Source organism: Oryza sativa, chromosome 2 (assembly GCF_034140825.1).
Source record: "Oryza sativa Japonica Group chromosome 2, ASM3414082v1".
Classification (NCBI taxonomy): Eukaryota; Viridiplantae; Streptophyta; class Magnoliopsida; order Poales; family Poaceae; genus Oryza; species Oryza sativa.
Window position 1 is genome coordinate 9,925,963 of NC_089036.1, and position 19,613 is coordinate 9,945,575.

Consider the following 19,613-nt stretch of genomic DNA (forward strand, 5'->3'; position numbering starts at 1 on the left):
AACAGATTTTATTTCACATAAATATGGGTATAAGAGATGAGAACAACTGCATGCAGATGTCTGAGAAAGTAGGAAGAGCGATGTTTGTTGAGACCAAAGATGATGGGCCCTATGGTTACTGCTCGATTTTGGGATGGATAGGGGCGGTGCGGTTAGCGAGATGGAATAGAGAGCGGCGGCAACGGCTGCCGGTGAAGAGATGAGATATGGATAGGGGCGTGCGATGGTGGCTGGGTAGAAGTAGGAGGGTCCACGCTTGGCGATGAAAAATGGAGGGATCAAGAATGGTGGTGGAAGGTGGAGATAGGGGGTCGGTGCCCTACTCTTAGTGGTGATGGAGGCAGCGTAGTGCAATTTCCAGCGATGGGGCTAGCACCTAGCTCATAGTGGCAGTGGGGGGTGTTGCCCTATTCTTGGCATCGATTGGTGGCAGCGCCCTTCTTCTTCCCAACAAGGGGGAAGGCACCCTTCTTGGTGGTGAGAGGGGTGATGCGAGGGGATGGAGGTGGCACGTCTTCTTGGAGTTGAGGGGGAGAGGGCAACACGTGGTGGTGATGTGGGTGGCGTGTCTTCTTTGCAGTGAGGGGATGGGGAGGGGATGCGGGTGGCTATGTAGGTGGCGCGAGGGAATGAGGAGGGGATAAGGATGACGCGTGGTGCTGATGAGGGATCAATGAATTGCAACAAAGAAAGGTGGACTGGGAGGCTAGGTCTTTGACCGGAGAGGATAAGGCTAGCCCGTGTAGAAGGGATTTTAGGCACCAAATATTTGGCCTATAGCCCGCGTAACAAAGATTTTGGCGCAGCTAAATTTTTTGCGGGACTATCAACAACCCTAGCTTTGTCGATCGACGGGCTGACCGTACTATTTTAACTTACCGACAGATTGTTTGTCTCTAACAAAAAAAAAATACCGACAGATCGTCTGTCACGAAGCTTTGGCAACAAATTGTATGACATTAAATAGCAACCTTTACCGATAGATATCTGACCTGAATTTGGTGTAGCATGATTCGGCAAGTGGCGGGAACGGGAACGATAAGTGTGTATTTTTCGATTCCGATTTGGAAAAAGAATATGAAAAGGGAACGATAATTGTGTATTTTTATCAGTCTCACCTATATGATCTCTCATTTTCTTTAACCTATACATTTAACGTATCTATCTTGGAGGACTTCTCATTTTCCTAGGTCTCTCTTCTCAACATAAACTTGTAGCTAACTTATGGCCTTGCTATTATATACTACTTCCTCTGTCTAAAATAACCGTCCCTTTTGGATGGTGCACTAAAGTGAAATAGCATTTATACCCTTCTGCGATGGAAGGAGGATGTAGCATTGGGATCCCCACGTGCAATAAAAAAATAGCATTGGGATATCCATGTACAGTATAACAAAATAAACAAATAAATGACTACACATGGCCCCTTAATATCACTCCTCCTAGCAACAAAAACGAAACCCTGATAGTTTGAAAAACTAATTGCATCCTAATAAAAGGATTTTTTTTAATGTACCTTAAAATGAGTATGGGCCATCCAATGGACAAGGTGTATTGCTACTATATCAGTATATATTGTTTAGTAGTGTAGTAGAAAGATATTTCTGGGAGAAAACTACATGGCATTCGTGTAAATACTCAGATGATAAATGAAGAGTTTACGGCCGATTGACCGTGCGATCAGGATACGGCCGGAGAGGCGAGGAAGCGACCGTGATGGCTAGGTTCTATGGATCGATCATGAACGAGGACATGATGCATCGCTGGCCTCCGTCCAACCGCCGTCCGTCGCCCTTTGCCGGGATGATCTGGTGCTTTCGATCGGCACGGCACGTTGGGGGTGCCTCCAATCTCCATGACCGTCGAGTCGCCGGCCTTCGTTGTCCCAGCGCCGCACCAAGCCCGCCCCAACTCCGGATCCACCGCAGATGAGGGGGAAGGGCACATCTCCGGTGAGCACTCCCCCGTCAGAACCCTCCATCCCGCTATGCTCAGCCCTCTCTGATGCTCGCGCCGGTGTACGCACTTGTCGCCGCACATCAGAGGGCATCGGCAGAACTCCTATGTCCGGATCCTGACATCCACACCGGCCACTGGCCATCGCCCCCACACCAATCCTGCCTCGATCTACATCGCGCTGGGTTTCTCATTTGCAGTTTCTCTCTACCGAAATAACCCAATAAAATGGTTACCTGTGGGACAGTCAGAATATGATCATTGCTAGAGGATACCGCAAGAACATGATTTTGCCGGTGTATGCTGTGAAAATATATACTGTTTTCTTCTAGAGGACATGACACATTATTTTATAAATTTCATCTGAATTGGAGCGTGATTTTCATGTCTCACGTTCAGGAATGTGTCTGATGTGAGCCTGTCCAGGAGCAGACCATCCATGAGCAGAACTGCCGAATATCATTAAATAATGTTTATATATTTGAAGTTTCTTTGTTTTATTTTTTATTTTTACGAGTAAAACTTGTCCTCATAATAGATTTTACATAGTGTATTTTTTAACAATAATGTATTGAAATATTAACAAATACTATAAAATCATAGCACATAATTATGTCAATCGATGGCTATTCGCTACGATCTTAAGTGTGCTAGCGCAATATCTGTGCGTTATATATGGGGTTATCTGGAGGAACACTGATGAATGAACATTTTCTTTTATCCTTATTTGGTCCTAAAATTAGTAAAATTTCTTATATTTTCAGATAGGGTTATTTAAAAATATTATACCAACTAGGTATTTATTATTATAAAAACAATAGTAAATTTTACTTTAAATCATCCTTTAACTAACGTTTTCAATTTGAATCAGGTATTTTTACCTTTTATAGTACTGTGAACCATATTTAACTATTTTATCCATGTACATCCAAACTTGGCATATGCCGACAAGAAATAGTCTTACATATAGCTGCGAGAGTCCATTGATGAGTAGGAACCGATGTACTTGAGATCGTTCATATACTTGAGAAGAGAATCGGGGTAATCCAAAATGAATTAAAGATAAAATTATCCGTTCCAAAGTGAAAACACGAGTTAGGGTGTGTTTGGTTGGGCTTTTCAACCTGCTTTTGCTTTTGCAAAAGCCAAAAGCTAACCAAAGGGCCCAAAAGCCACAGCTACTTTTGTTCAAAGTCAGCTTTTGGTGTAGTACAAATCAAAAGCACATCTACCCCTGCTTTTCATCTGCTTGCACCTCTAAAGGGTGATACAAAGTGAAAAGTCAGATAATAAAATGTGGCCTAAATTGAAATTAGCTCTAAAAATGTTTTTACACATTCATTTTTTGGAAACCCTTGCAGTGTGATGGTAGTTTGTGGTAGTCACTCTACCCATCAACCATGAGAGTTTAAATCCTAGTGCCCACGAATATGAAACATGTGCAAGTGGACTTTAGTGAAATCAGGGATGTGTCGTTTTTTACTCTATTAATGTATAATTTACTAGGCACATTTATAGGTATGTGAGTGTAGTGTTGTGTGTGCATGTACGTGTGACCTATAATAAAAAAAAAGAACACATTCATTTCATAATTGTCCATACCAATTATTACCTCCGTTTCATGTTATAAGACTTTCTAGCATTGTCCATATTCATATAGATGTTAATGAATCTAGGTACACATATATGTCTAGATTCATTAACATATATATGAATATAGGCAATGCTAGAAAGTCTTATAATATAAAACGGAGGAAGTAATAAGCTGATGATTATTCAGGTAAGCATCCCTGGCCCTACATGCGGTCCCACCAGTCATTCATTTGATCACATACGGTAAGATTATAATAGGTGGCATGCAGAAGATGGCCAAGCCAGTATTCGAGAATGTGGCAGTGGACGTCCTTGGGCTATCAATGGAAAATGATGGACTGAGATGCTTGGGCCTAGCCCAATGGAAAATGATGGACTGAGATGCTTGGGCCGTCGGAACGCTTGGGCCGTCCTCCTGCTAAACTCACGATGCTTAGGACAATTACTTAATTACTCTTCCACCTCACTTAATCAAATGATTAAAATGTCCATAAAAATCAACGGTGGGATTATTCCTACTACACTACTACCATCTCCTACTGGGAGGTACAGTTAAAGGCCTCTAAAAAAGGCATCGAAATTACAGTATCTCATTTCAAAAACAGTTCCTCCACATTCTGGATTATTATGCTACTAGGAGTAGTTGTGTGCCTGTCTTTTATTTTTCCCACAAGCCTAGCTGCACTACTAACTCAGAGCATTACATAGATATATATGAGATGGACCCTACATGATTAAGGAGTAGTTATTTGGGTATAAATTTTAAACCTAAAACGAGCAGTTATTTTGGAACGAAGGAAGTAGTTGCTAATGGAGATTAGCTAGATCCACTAACACTTGAGATACACAGGTAAGGTCTTGAATGAATGATTCGAAATCGTGTCTTCCTTCCTTAGTACCCCACGACTCTTGTCGGCATTCGACTACATATGTCATAGGCCCTCACCATGTCCGATATGCTAGTCTGGAGCTAACTAATCTACCCTTCTCACTCTCTATAATTAATTATGCCAAGTGAACCAATCAACGGCGGCATACCTGTCAACTTAATAAGATATATAGAAGAAAATCCTTTAGATCGGTCGCTCGGGGAAGGAAAAAATCGCCCCCCTCCTCCCGACGCACGCATGCTGCCCCAGCCCACCACGTGTCCCCGTAAACACCTGCCATGTGTCTCCACCATATAGTCCGTTATAACAAATCACACACATATTATGGAAACCCTCTATTAAAGAAATCTGTTTCATTTTTTTTTTGTTCTACCAAAAATATTTCACCTAGTGTACTCGCAATGTTTCATTGTGTATGGATCTAATGTTGGTGAATTGAAACATTATTTTGTAACAAATCACCCACATATTATGGAAACCCTCTATTAAGGGAATTCTTTTCATTTTTTGTTCCACCAAAAACGTTTCACCTAGTGTACTTATAATGTTTCATTATATATGGATCAAAATGTTGTAGTGACTTGAAACATTATTTCACTATTTGCTGAAACATTTGTTTTTATATAAGGTGAACCAGCGCCCGATTTAAACGATTGAAACATTTTCGATCTACTTAGTGAAATAATTCCGATGTACTTGGTAGAATAGAACAACGTGCAACATTTAAAATAATTCAACAATAAGCTAAATTTTTTTCATCGGAATATATCCATGTGTGGTCTTATTTTAAAGATTTAGTTGCAATGAATTTAATGGTGCAATCGAATCATGATTTGGATAAATAATCTAAGAAAAAAATTAGTTTAAAATAGTTTTACACGCATACGTGGTGCTAACGTCATGCTGACATCAGCGTCCAATTTTTACACCTACGGATCAGACGCCCGATCCGTAGCCCCATCCAAATAACTTCCACAAGATAGAGAGATAATACACGGCACACATGAGATTTCGGCACAGAGAATCAATTTACGGGCATACCCACTGGCCTTTTTGGGGTCCACATTTTTGTTCTGCTTCTGCACTTCTGCTCATTCCGAAGCCTTCGCCGCGTCTCGCCGGCGTACGCCGCAGGCGCCCCACCTCCTCCGGCGAGCCAGCTCGGAGCTAGACGCCTGCCCTCCCCACTCTCGCCGGCGGTGGGCGCGCGGGTGGAGCCCCTGCGTTGGCCGGACGGCGGGAGGAGATGACGGTGGCGGCGGGGTTAGGGTACGCGCTGGTCGCGCTGGGCCCCGCCTTCTCCCTCTTCGCCGGCGTCGTCGCCAGGAAGCCCTTCCTCGTCCTCACCCTTCTCACCAGGTCTCTCTCCCCCTCATCCTCAGCCCTCTCTTAGAACTCCCCTGTTTCTGCTTTTGGATCAAATCGTTGGCGTTGTGAACTTGTGATGTGGGTGGCGAAATCGTACATCGGAGTTGTTCGGTTGGCGTAAAAAGATGAGAATTAAGTTGATTTGTGCGTCCCTGCCCCCTCCTTGGTTTGATTGTGCCAGGGTTTCGTGTGGAATTTTACTCTCGTTTTCTGGATGCTGCTTTCTGGTCGTATCAATACGGTGCGACTTTTTACATTAGGGGAAAAAAACTGAATCTGATTAAGGAGTAGATGTGTGTAAAATCGAATCCTAGATTACTCGGCTGTGTACATGATGCTACTCTCCCTAGGTAGTTGGAGACCAAAGCAGAAAAAGAATTACTGAACACCTACTCTTGTTGCAGATAATACTTTTTGATCCTATGTTGGTGTGCAGAGTCCAGTGAATTTAAATCAGTGCTGTTTACTGTTGGACATTGATTAGCTAATTCGTGTGCCGCAGGAAGCTTATATATTTTTTTAAAAAAAAAAGAAACAATGTTTTTGCCTTTTTGGTAGTGTTGGGGAATGATAAATGGCTTTATATAAATTTAGTAAAAGGTTGCCACTGAAGAAAATTCAGTTGCCAGTTCTGCTGTATGGGTATGTTAACTTTATGGATGTACCTATTATCCGGGGATTTTGTGTGTGAAGTGTTTTTTTTTTGTCACAAACTGAATACCTGATCACATGCCTACTTAAACTTTATTTAAACATGGTCATCTATGTCTTTCTGTAATATGCAATCCAGCAACACTATGCAACTTCTATAGAAATGTTCACCTCTGCACCCTGCAATTAAACTCACACTATCCTCAGTATGTCCTTGATTTGGATATGTAAAATACAAAAGGCCCAGTGCTTACTGGTACTAGTACATTTGCTAATTTTAAGTTGTAGACTGCATTACTTTGGGGATTCCCTTATCAAACATGCTGCCAGGAGATCACACATAGACAGGAAGCTGCTTTATTGATGACACCATGGGTAGTAGGATATGATTAGTTCTTTGGGTCCCAAAATATGAGAAATATTTTCAAATAAAAAGATGACTCCATCCACCATATTAGAAATTAGAAGGATTAGATGAATTTTTCCATGCAAAATTAACTCGAAATTAATCACTAGATCCACATCGGCATTGGAGCCTTGCTGTTGTGGCAGGGTTTGAGCATTCCATACATCATAAATCCATAATTGCTACATGATCCATTATTTAGCAGTACTCTTTGTTATGATAGTAACAATATTCACACAACATGCTATCTTAATTCTGCTCTTATAGTACATAACAACAACTAACTACTACACAATATGCACACATATGTGAGGTACTTGTGAAACTGATTCTTGAGGTTCTAAATACAAAATACTGTAATATCTTCATATTTAAATGTTAATTCTGTTAATTTCTGTTTGTGCAGCACTTTATTCTGGCTTATAAGTTTGATAATTCTCTCGGGAATATGGAGGGTATTTCTCCCTATAAGATCAGGAGCTTGGTGGCCGTATGCAATTCTTATCCTTACATCTGTTGCATTTCAAGAAGGCATTCGTCTTGTCTTTTGGAGGCTTTACAAGTAGGTAAACCATAATTGAAAGTTGAACTTCACACCTTTTTATGGCAGTCCCTGTAGTGTATTCACTATGTATAGAGATGATATAATTATGGAACTTGAAGTTGATTTATGTCTTTATGATATGTGATGGTTACTGTTTTTCAGGAAAATGGAAGAGATGCTGGATTCCTTTGCTGATAGAATATCTAAACCGCGCCTCTGTTTGACAGACAAGATGCTAATATCGTTGGGTAAGTTCTTGCATCACTAGATCAATATGTCCTTATTTCAAGATTGGCTTAATATTTCTCCATCCATCGTTTATATAGAAATTATTTCTCTATTTGGCTTGTGTTTGCCTTGAATTTTTATTTAAAATAGGTACCCACTGATATCTTTACCGTCATTTCATTTCTGTGAAGAAATACATATTTCATTTGGATATGGGATGAATGGTACCTCCATTTTTTTAGGTGGTCTACAGTTGCAACTTTTTTCCACAAAAGGAATTAAACTTTAACTTTGTATTATTCACAACTCACAAATATCCCGTAGGTTTCTATTTTCCTGATGTGTCATGGGCTTGGGCCCATTTCAAGGCAGGATGGCCTGTGTGGCTGTATCACGCGATCAATATACTTATTTACTATTCACATGGCAACAAACGACTTCACATCAGTTGCCTTAGAGATAAGATTAGATTTGCTAATCTGTTTCATAGTAGTGAAGTCATCCAATCTTTATAAGGATTGATTCTCTCTCTAATATTCAAGCAAGGAATAATCAAGGTCTTTAGTCTCCTTCCCTTTCTCTCTCTTCTCAACCAAGTCTTAGTGCCTTGGTGGCAGCAATGGCCAACCAATCAAGGGTGTCTCCTACCTTGCTCCTCATACGTTCATACTTATATCCAACCAATGTCTTCAACATGGAGTAATAATTGCAAGCTGACGTTCTAAATTTTTTAGTTAGACTATCAAATTGACATTGACTTTGATACAGATAAACAAAACCGTACTTGTCCTGATTTTCGTTAAAAACTACTGAGTGTAAGTTTTCAACACACTCTTCATGTTCTTGTTACATGGTGCACTTAACATTTTGACATACTCTTCATATTCTTGTTACACAGTGCACCTAACAGTGGACATAATTATAACTGCAAACGATAGGCTTTGCAGTACATATATAGGTCATCTTGGACCATCCAGTTTTAAGTTCTTATTTCATAGATTACATAAAAAAGTGCAATATGTGGTAGGCATTAAGGATTCTTAGTAAAACAATTGCAGTGCTGAGTTGGTAAGGTTGGAAGATTCACTGCAAAACTACCAAGCATTCTTTTAAATGGAGTATAGAACAGAGCCAAGGCACACATATGTGGTTCTTCATCTTGTGATTCGAAACTAGAAAATAATCAAAACACAAACTTGGTCTACGGTATTGGCTCAGCTGAATATTCTAAATGCAAACTGTGCATTCACTTATTGGTTAGTGTGAGCGTTTGTCCTTCATATCACTGTAAGTCAAAAATGATAACTGCTATTGTTTGAACTTTGAAATGTCTTTGCAGCTGGTGGTTTAGGCCATGGAGTGGCTCATGCCGTCTTTTTCTGCCTCAGCCTTTTAACTCCAGCATTCGGCAGAGCTACATTTTATGTTGAAAAGTGCTCAAGGATGCCATTTTTCCTTGTGTCAGGTAAGTCATAGTTTCTCCTTACTCTCTAATACGAATTGGGCTCTAGGAATGAAAAGAAGCCTTCCTTCTAATTGGATTGGTGGTAAACAATTTTATAATACAACTCTTTCTGTTAATGTTGTGCTTTCATTTGTCAACATATTTTTTAATTTCATAAATCAGGGTGATATTTGATGCAAAATTGTATTATGCTGAACTTGTATTGCATAATGATGTTATCTCTGTGTGCTGTTTGCAGCCATTATTTCTCTTGGATTCTTGGTCATCCACACATTCTCAATGATTATTGCTTTTAATGGGTACGACGAGAGAAAGAGAAGTGATCAAGTATTTGTCCCAGTTGTTCATCTGATTGCTTCTGTAATGGTAAGAACTAGGTTTCAATTTTTTATTTGAGCTGAGCATCTCTTATGACAGACCTGACAATGCTTCAACAGATTAATGTATTTTCATAATGTTGTATGCAGCATTCATTGTTTTCTTCATACAAAATATAGGTTCGGCTATACAAAATCATGGAAACATATTAATCTGTTGAAGCTTTGTCAGGTCATTCCTTAGCTCGACCTAACAATGCTTCAGCAGAGTAGATGTCATGTCTTTTGGAATGTGCTAAACTACTGTATGGTATAATATAAAGGAAATGTATTAGCATTTGACTGTTATTGGCATCAAGATAACTTTATAGTAAACTGAAACAGTGAAATGTTGCCCCAAGATGTAGGAAAAATATACAATATCATGTATAAGGTAAATGCATTAATAGGTGTTACTAGCTTTCGAAAGAAGTATAGTTACAAAATCTTTTTACCTACTTCATATTTTTAGAAAACAACTTCATCTTGCATGGAAAGTTGGAGCATTTTTCTATTTCTTCTATCATGAAACTATGACATCAGTATCCATCTATATCACACCATATATTGTTGTAATATCTTTTATATTTCCAACTTATTAATTACTCCCTCCGTTTTTTTAATATATGACAATGTTGACTTTTTGAGATACATTGACCATTCATCTTGTTAAAAAAATATGTAATTATCATTTATTTTATTGTGACTTGATTTATCAGTAAGTGTTCTTTAAGCATGATTTAAATATTTTTATATTTGTACAATTTTTTTTAAAAAAGACGAATGATCAAACGTTGATTAAAAAGTCTATGGCGTTATACATTAAAAAACGGAGGTAGTATATTATTTGAGTAGCATGTGGTATGACATGTGAATGTTTCTTCTTGATCTTCTCATGTAATCAAGTATGGTTTGCACAATGCACTGCTGAATTTGGGCCTGGCCTGATTACACCATTTGTTCATTTCAGACACTAATCAATCTTGCACCTGGGGGCTGCGTAATTGGTACACCACTATTATGCGTCATGGGTGCAGTGACGTTGCAATACTGCTGGCAAATGGTATGGCGGAGATTATCTGAGCAGCAGCATCGGCAGTTTAGCAGCTAGTGCCTGGCAATGCTCCTTACATGTATCTTCTCATGTCCAATTTTAATAATCTTTTGTTTGGGGTACTAGGGCAAGAAGTTGTAAACGTAGCGAATTAGCGATTATACCACTAGTGGGATTCACATCTTATGAAAATTGCATGCAATTCAACGTCATGACTGAGACATTGAAGCCCATCTGTTTGGTTGCTCATGAAATTTTTCATTTTCTTCTGTGCTTTGATGTTGAGTGGTGTTGCAAGTTTAGGTGCTCGGCTTCATCAGAGTTTGCACCAGTCATCATCTGACGTTAAATGCGCTTCTGTCGCTTACTGCTTAATCATCTTTCATTGGCTTCGATTTCTAGTCTAACGCCTTGGAGAAATCCTCAAACCAGTGCATTACGCTTGAACATCTTATGGAGAAAATATGAAGTTGCTCAAATGGCAATGAAGAATCTTTGCTGGTAACCATTTCTACACAGACGTAGTTCTTGTTCACTTAATTGCTGTAATAAACCTTAACAAATTTATTTTGGTAAGGCAACAAACTAACATGATTTTAACCTTATCTAACTCTGCTAGAATTTACCACTCTTAACAAAATTTGAACACCAAAAATTGGTAAGATATCAAACCAAACAATACAAAAGTTGCAGTAGCGTCTTTTTATAGGAGTGTAGATATGTGCCAAAACCGGAATTTAATTTTAAGTATGACAAATAATGCCAATGCACAACAAATTGACTAATACTAAGGCACCGTTTAAATCAGCTTCTCTACTCAGCTTTACTTTATTCTTTTACACGTTTATTGAATTGCTAAGCAATGTGTTTTTAGAACTTTTTATATATAATTTTTAAATAAATAATTGCTAAACTTTTTTTATAGTTAATATGCTAATGACTTATTTCGTTTTATGTTACTCTAATAATTTAATGGTGCGAATATGTGATATTGGTACGGTGATATGAAAGTTTTCAAAAACATGAATAGGGCGATTATATATAAATTTTTAAAGATATAAAACATATAAAGGTTGAGAGAATATTTTCTCGGCTGTTATTCTATAGTACATTGCTACTCCCTCCGGGTTGACAATACTTGTTGTTTTGGACAAGGTTATCATTAAAGAATTAAAATTAGCAAACACCAATCTCTCTATGGCGTTTGGCAGCGAACATTCCAGAGCCTACCGTGTACACCGAGTCACCGAGAAGGCCGCTTACCCTTTTTCTCTCTCTGATGGTGGTGGGTGGAGCCCTATGTTGCCTAGACGGCGAGATGAGATGATGGTGGCGGGTGGCGGTAGGGTTAGCTAGGGTACGCGCTGACCCCTCGCCTTCAACCCTCTTCGTCGGGATTGTAGCAGAAAAGATTTGTTTTTGTCCCGTGAATGTTTTTTTTGATGTATTCTTAAATCCAAGTGTATTTTTTTTATAAAGACAACATCAGTTCCATATTTCCAAAAAAAAAATAGGAGCAATTTGCACAATTTTCACATGCAGCCACACAATTTTAAGCGATAGCGATATAAACACACATCGCTGTTCTCTATTTAACTATCCACCCATCCAGCCTAATCCCACTAACCTCCAAAAAAAAAAAAAAAAAAAAAAAGCCCTCGTCCCCGTCGCCGCTCGGAACGACGGCGTTGCTCGCCCGCTCGTCCCCCTCTCTCCCCCGGCGCTCGCCTCCGCCGCCGCCGCTGGGCGCTGGATCGGGTGGCCACGAGCTCCAGGCCATCGAAGCTTGTGGCCGCCGTTCCAGGCTCATGAAGGTAGGGAGGCGGCAGATGGCGAGGAAGACGGCGCCGGAGACAGAGAGGAGAGGAGTTCGCCGCCGGTCGAGGCTTCTCCTTCCTGACATCAGCCGTCGCCCGCGCCGGCGCGGCGCCAAGCCCTTTCTCCTCCTTCTCTGGTCGCTCGGGGGCCATATGTGTCGCTCCGTCTCCACGCCGCGCCCGTGCTCTCGGCACCTCCGACGACATCCGCCGCCGGCGAATGTAGTATTTGATTAGTACCGCCTCGCCGGTTTATGAACGCAGTTATGAATTTAAAAGGTGGATCAGCTCACACAAGTTCTCCTCGGATATTATAACGTGTTTGCTTTGTCTGTTGTGCAGGTTTGCAGGTGTCTGTCTTCCGCGAGCTTCCGCTTCCCGCTTCTCTGCGCGCCCAGAGAGGTAAGTGTGTGTGTGTGATGGCGGCGTTGGTGGTCGGGAGGGCGCGTGGCGGGTGGGGATTCGGGCACGAGCGGGTCGGCGGTGGGTCGCCGGATGACGCCCGGTGGGACGCGAGGAAGAAGGAGAGAGCGGCGGAGGAGGGCGTGAGGTCGCCGGACCTGAGGAAGAAGGAGGGGTGGGACTTTGGGCAGCGTCGCGTCGGCGGCGGGTCGCCGGACGATGACAGGTGGGACCTCCGGAAGAGGACCCGAGGTTCGCCGGACGATGCCCGGTGGGACCTCCAGAAGAAGAGGAGGGAGGAAGAGGAGAGGAATGGCGGTGGGTCGCCGGAGCCGGAGCTGGGGAAGAAGAATGATGAGGAGGAGAAGAAGAAGGTGGTGGTGGTGGTGGCGAGGGGGGAAGAAGTAGAAGAAGAGGAGGTGAAGAGGGGGAAGAAGTGGTGCGCCGGCATGCGCGTGCCGTGGGTGGAGGAGGGGCCGCACATGCTGTACGCGGGACCCAGTTTCCTCGCCGGCGCTGCACCGGATCCCAGCTCTCTCCCCATCCCCTCCTTCGGTCCTCCCAGAAGGAGGACGAGCAGCAGTGGCGGTGGTGTGGCCGTGCGCGTCGCGCTGATATTCTTGGCGGGCCTCGTGCTACGGTTACGTCAGTTGGAACGTGTACGAGTTAGTAGGCTAGCGTTGCTGTGCCTTAGCCAGTAGTAGCAGCAGCAGCTAAATAAATAATAATAATAATAATAATAATAATAATAATAATAATAATAATAATAATAATAATAATAATAATAATAAATAAAAAATAAAATAAATAAAAAATAAAAATTTTTGTTCTTCCTTGTCTTTTTATAGTTTAACGAGAGCTGAGACAGGGAAAAAAACACTTGTATTATGATCCATCCATTCCTGCAGTTTTGCCGCGTGTCCTGATGCCCCGGCCTTCACGTGGAGCACAGCCGTTGGCCGGGCTCACTCCATCTCCATGGTGCGGGTGGGGGAGGGTGCCGCCGCAAGCTCCAATCGGATCGGTCAGTATATTGTTACATCCACTCTCTTCCTCGTTGGGTTCTGGTCAAATTCGGAACTTGGGTTCCCATGCTGATCACCTTATCGGTTTCCTTCGCCTGCCGTCTCCTACCTTTGGTTGGTTCGAGCTGAAAAGATTTTTCAGTTTTTCTTTTCTGAACTCTTGACTCCCTGAGGTCATTTATTCTATCAGTTCTCAGTCCAAAGGTTGCACGCTTGCACTTGACGTGTAGTTTTAGAATGACGAAGAAATGGATATTATATTTAAATATAAGTGCCATGAATTCTTGTTTAGCCGCGTATTGAAGTTTTGCATCAATTCTGAAGTGTCCCACCTCCAGCGATTACTTTCAGGATGATAAGAAATGGATATTAGTGCTATGAATTCTTGTTTAGCCGTGTATTGAAGTTTTGCATCAATTCTGAAGTGTCCCACTCCCAGCGATTAATTAGTTTCAGGATGATGGAGAAGTGGATATTAGTGTCATTAATTCTTCTTTAGCCGCGTATTGAAGTTATGCATCAATTCTGAAATGTCCCACTCCCAGTGATCGATCTGAAGTTTTTCCTTCTTTCGTTGTTCAGCCTAGTTGCCACGCAGACGAAATGATGGGGAATGTAGATATTTTTCCTGATGCTGCTGCTCAGGGATCAATTGAAACCTTTAGTTTTAACGATGAACCTCCTAGTGCGGAAAGGTATTGTTCTATGTGCTCGTGTTGATAAACTTCCATGGCTGTTTGTTGTAGTGATTGAATCTGATGATGATCCTTAGTGACGGGCTGTTTCAATGTGAGGCCGGTTTCTTTAGTAAAAAAAAAACTGCAATTTGTAGTTCACAAGATTGTAATATTTTGTCATGTCTCCCTGTTTAGTTGGAGAACCAAAGCATGCAAAGCTTACTGAACATTACCTTTTGATCTGGTGTTGCACTGAATTAACTTGGTGCTATCCACTGTGGAACATTATTTAGCATTCCACATTATTTCGCTAATTTCTTTTCAAAAAAACATTATTTGGCTAATTCTGATGCTAAATCCTGGAGAAAACTTGGAAGTGATAGAAAACAATCCTTTAGGCAGTGTTGCCTCCAGTGGATTGTAGAGAATGATAAATTGCTTTATATGAATTAAGTACTAGTAAAAGATCACCACTGAAGAAAAGCTAGCTAATTAACTTACAATATCCTCAATATATCCTTGATTTGGATATGTGTTAAAATATAGAAGGTTACATATATTAATAAGTGATTAGCATTCTTCACTAGGGCAGCTAGAAAAAAAAAACCTATTGATTTGATGTAGCTATTCTTTGAGTTTGATAGAACACATCCATGTAGATAGAGCTACTGTAGGTAAATAAGGGCAAAAATCATGGATTTGGGATCATCTGAATATAAGAGTTCCAATCCTCATCTATTTCAATAATTGATTTTCAGAAATGTAACTCCAGTGTCCAAACTAAAGCAGCAATATCAGGGTGTATGCTCTGGGCTAGGCTTTTGTTAAGTGAGGTTTTTGGGCAGGGCTTTTGTTAAGCAATGTTTTTAAGCTCATGTCACTTATCAAAGCTTTCTTTTAACTGCAAGATCATTTATCAGGCTTCTATTCGTTTGGGAGTAATAGAAAACAATCCTTTTGGGAGTCTTGGCAAGTGGATTGTAGGGAATGATAAATGGCTTTATATAAAATTAGTACTAGTAAAAGATTACCACTGAAGAAATAGTAGAAAACTCAGTTGCAAGTTCTGCTGTCATGTATCGTGACATCGTACCACTGCAAGTACTGTTCTTCTGTATCTTCTCCAATGGGTTTACAAAGCTATGAGTTACTCAAGAGATCTATGTTAACGGGTGTATCTATTATCAGGGTTTGTTGGATTTTGATCCTGAGAGCGTTTTTGTTGTAAACTGAGTCCCTGATCCCATGCCTTCTTGGACTTTATAGAAACATCTCCATCTATGTCCTTCTGGAATATGCAATCCAGTGGAACTAATGCAACTACAATAGAAATGTTCACCACTATGCCCTGCAATTAACTTACAATATCCTCAATATGTTCTTGATTTGGATATGTGATAAAATACAGAAGGCTCAGTGCTTACCTGTACTGGTAAGTGATTGACATTCTTCACTGGGGCATCTAGAAAAAAAAAGGAAAACGTAAGCTATTGTTTGACTCTAACTGCTTGATATGACTTCGATAGAAAAAAAGGAACTTTTTACGAATAGAGAGCAGCTGTAGATTAACAAGGAAACGACTTAGAGAGATATTTGTGATCAAAATTCATGGATTCGGGATCATCTGAATACAAGAGTTCCAATCCTCATCTATTTCAATTATTGATTATCAGAAATGTAACTCCACAATCCAAACTAAACCGATATCAGGGTGTAAGGGCTGGGCTGGGCTTTTGTTAAGTGAGATTTTTAAACTCATAGCTTTCTTTTTAACTGCAAGACCATTTATCAGGCTTCTATTAGTTATCCGCTTTAGGAACTTTTGAAACCTTTTTCATCCTTGCTGCTCGATTCCTGCAAAAGAGTTATATACTGCTTTGTTTTGGAGTACTTGTACCGCTGATTCTATAGGTTGTGAAACAAAATACTGTTATTCCTTCATATTTAAATGCTAATTTTGGTAAATTCTATTTATGCAGCACTTTGTTCTACCCTTACAAGTTTGATAATCCTATGGGGAATATGCAGGGTTTTTTTTTCCATCAATTATGAAAATAGAAGAAGAACAGATACCTGACTATCTATAACAAATTTGTAATTTTTTTCTTAGTGTGTGCAAACTTGTAAGTGAACAAGAAGATATCATTCTGTTTACTTGCTTTCCATGAAATCCTGATTCAGATACCATTGTCATCGGTATTAACTTTTGCACATTACTGGCAGGCAGCTCTATGAGTTATAGCAGCATCTTGACCGCTTCCTGAAATCTGCATTGATGGCTAAAATCAAATTACCTTTTGATCGGTCAACAATTCGGAGCATACTTATTCAAACTGTGAGTGCATCAAAATGCACCCAAAGGATCACTCAGGTACTGGCTATCTGTCGGACCAGGAGACTTCCAGCTATCTTCAGCTGGTTGTGCAAACTCAGCCCTCTATTCTATTGTCATTGAAAGTCCATCCTTGCCAGTACCAGCAGGCTGCAAGGTGATCACATCATCGATACCGATAAGATCTCCACAGTTTGCGGTCATGAAAAGTGTAAACTACCTGCCAAATGCGCTCACCAAGTGGAAGGCGAAGAAAATGATGGATTTACCGGCATATGGTTGAATGATGAGGGTTTTGTCGCAGAGGATTTCAACATGAATGTTGGCTTTGTGACACAAAGCAAGGAGCTCCTCATTCCCGGTTTCGACAAGATCCTTTGGCAAAACGGGTTCTGATGACCCTTGCTGAGCAGCTAGTGGCTGATGGAAGCTCAGTGGAACCAGTTCAAGGAATGTGAGTGTCCAGGAAGGGAAGGCTGCTGAAGAAATGATGCTCATTGGTAGTGGTATTCTTGTCAAATCTGTTGTTCTGTGGGATGATCAGATAATTGGCTCAGGTAAAAATAATTTTACCCCTGAAAGTGTCACGGCACCCTAGCTTCGCGCCGCAACAATGGAGTATTCGAGAGGATTTTGGAAGAAATTGGAAGGGAAAAGGAAGAACTCAGAGAAGCAGAGATAGAACAGAGAAGAATTGAATTAGATGGGGAATTCTGTTTTTACATCGTTCAATTCACATCTCTTCTCTGCGGATCCTTATATAGCAATGTGCCATTGGATCTCTCTCCCTTACATGTGGCCCAGTCAGTCACTATTAGGTCCACTCACTCCCGTGATAGGCCGGATTGGGCCGCCGTTCACGACGCGACTTTCTGAGCCCATCTTGGTGCGCCGAAGAAGCTTCATCGCTTGTCTAATCAGGAACAGAAGGTGACGATGCCGTGACATTCTCCCCCCGTTGAGACGAAGCTTGTCCCCAAGCTTCAGCCAATGGAAAGCGATGACGTAATTCTTGAGCATTCTCCTAGGTGATCACCTGAACATCTGGTCCAGACCAAGCAACCTGAACAAACTCCACCATTTTGGCTCCCTTGCGAATGAAGCGCCGATCCAAAATGCGGAGAGGAGTTGGTGAAGTATCTTGATCAGCAAGGAAAACTGGCAAGTGAGATTGAACTTTTTCAGTAGGAGCCAATGCTTTCTTGAGTTGAGAAACGTGCACCACAGGATGAATTAAGCTGGAAGCGCCAGACGATAAGCCACCAGGCTGACGTGCGCAAGCACCTGAAATAGACCATAGAACCGGAAAGAAAGCTTGCGATTAGTGCGAGTCAACCGATTGCTGGACAAAGGGCAGCAGCTTCATATACACCCAATCTCTCACAGCAAACTCTCTTTCAGAACGCTTAGCATCAGCCTGGGACTTCATGCGGAGTTGAGCCCGCTGCAAATGCTCCCGAATCAAAGACAACATATGGTCACGCTCTGTTAGCCAAGTAGCAAGATCTGAAGTTGGACAAGCAGCAGCGGCCGTCAAACCAAAGTATCGCGGTTTGTGGCCATAAAGAACCTCAAAAGGTGTGGTACCCAATGAAGAGTGAAAGGAGGTATTATACCAGTACTCAGCGAGGGCCAGCCAGCGGCTGCATTTGGAAGGGCAAGCATGCACAAAGCAACGCAAAAACGTCTCCAAACACTGATTGACTCGCTCGGTTTGTCCATCCGTCTGAAGGTGATAACTCATCTTTAATTGGGAACCTTCCAATCGAAAAAGAGTTGTCCACAATGTGCTAGTGAAAATGCGATCCCGATCAGAGATGATAACTTGAGGTAAACCATGCAGTCGATGTATATTTTGCACATAAGATTCAGCCACCTCAAGAGCTGTGAAAGGATGTGCCAAGGCCACAAAGTGTGCATACTTAGAGAACTTGTCAACCACAACTAAGATGCAATTGAATGACGCGGAACGAGGAAGGCCTTCGATGAAATCCAAAGAAACCACTTGCCAATACTGATCAGGGACTGGCAATGGTTGTAAAAACCCCGGATACCGAACATGTTCTGATTTGGCGCGCTGACAGATGTCACAACTTTGCACAAATCGGACCACATCTGCACGCAATCCAGGCCATGCAAAGAGCTGCTTGATGCGTTGATAGGTCACCTGAATACCAGAATGGCCACCAATGGCTGCTGTATGGAGGTTAGCTAAGATCTTCTGCTGAACAGAGCTGTTCTGACCAATCCAAATGCGGTCTTGAAAATATAAAATTCCATTCTTCAAAGTAAACTGAGGAAGTGCAGCATTATTGATACAAAGAGCCTGAACATTACTGCAAGCATCCGGAACCAGTTGATAACCATCAATGATTTCCTGCATCCATTCTGGAATGCACACTGACAAAGCAGACAACGTGACCAGGGAAGAATCAGAAACATGAGACAATGCGTCAGCCGTCCCATTCTCAGTACCCTTCTTGTACACAATGCGATAACACAACCCAAGAAGCTTAGTGACTGCCTTCTGTTGCCAAGGAGTTGACAAACGCTGGTCAGACAGGAATGATAGACTACGGTGGTCAGTACGAATGCAAAACTCTGCATGTTGAAGGTATGGGCGCCAATGCTCTACGGCAAGCATAATAGCTAAGCTCTCCTTTTCGTAAGTAGATAATCCTTGATGGTGAGGACCCAAAGCACGACTCAAAAAGGCAATTGGATGATCATTTTGCAGCAGAACAGCCCTGATTCCTTTATCTGAGGCGTCGGTCTCAACCGTGAAAGGAAGAGCAAAGTTAGGCATTGCCAAAACAGGAGCAGAAATCAGAACTTGTTTGAGAGCTTGA

General features: G+C 41.4%; 2 protein-coding genes, 1 long non-coding RNA gene and 1 pseudogene across 3 annotated transcripts; all 4 read left to right on the top strand.

The window, feature by feature from the left end:
- The first annotated feature begins 5,520 nt into the window (after positions 1-5,520).
- LOC4328988 (gamma-secretase subunit APH1-like) lies at positions 5,521-10,744 on the top strand. The gene is made up of 6 exons (XM_015767548.3): positions 5,521-5,798; positions 7,271-7,426; positions 7,571-7,656; positions 8,976-9,101; positions 9,340-9,467; positions 10,428-10,744. Exons 1-6 carry the CDS (start codon positions 5,686-5,688, stop codon positions 10,566-10,568), a joined length of 750 nt encoding a protein of 249 aa, XP_015623034.1. The 5' UTR covers positions 5,521-5,685; the 3' UTR covers positions 10,569-10,744.
- A 1,669-nt stretch (positions 10,745-12,413) lies between these two features.
- LOC136355415 (uncharacterized) lies at positions 12,414-13,571 on the top strand. The gene is made up of 2 exons (XM_066307978.1): positions 12,414-12,550; positions 12,671-13,571. The coding sequence occupies exon 2, from the start codon at positions 12,748-12,750 to the stop codon at positions 13,429-13,431; it is 684 nt and encodes a 227-aa protein (XP_066164075.1). The 5' UTR covers positions 12,414-12,550; positions 12,671-12,747; the 3' UTR covers positions 13,432-13,571.
- Positions 12,594-14,456, top strand: LOC107279974 (uncharacterized). The gene is made up of 3 exons (XR_010739663.1): positions 12,594-12,730; positions 13,639-13,754; positions 14,338-14,456. It is a non-coding gene; the product is annotated as an uncharacterized lncRNA (long non-coding RNA).
- A 1,989-nt stretch (positions 14,457-16,445) lies between these two features.
- On the top strand, positions 16,446-17,556 carry LOC136351224 (D-amino-acid transaminase, chloroplastic-like; annotated as a pseudogene).
- Positions 17,557-19,613: the final 2,057 nt, after the last annotated feature.

Excerpts from the sequence above, each read along its gene's own strand:
- LOC4328988 (XM_015767548.3), top strand. The coding sequence starts at position 5,686 with ATGACGGTGGCGGCGGGGTTAGGGTACGCGCTGGTCGCGCTGGGCCCC. Across the intron at positions 5,799-7,270 it reads GTCCTCACCCTTCTCACCAG|CACTTTATTCTGGCTTATAA; the intron begins GTCTCTCTCCCC and ends CTGTTTGTGCAG. Across the intron at positions 7,657-8,975 it reads CAAGATGCTAATATCGTTGG|CTGGTGGTTTAGGCCATGGA; the intron begins GTAAGTTCTTGC and ends ATGTCTTTGCAG.
- LOC136355415 (XM_066307978.1), top strand. The coding sequence starts at position 12,748 with ATGGCGGCGTTGGTGGTCGGGAGGGCGCGTGGCGGGTGGGGATTCGGG.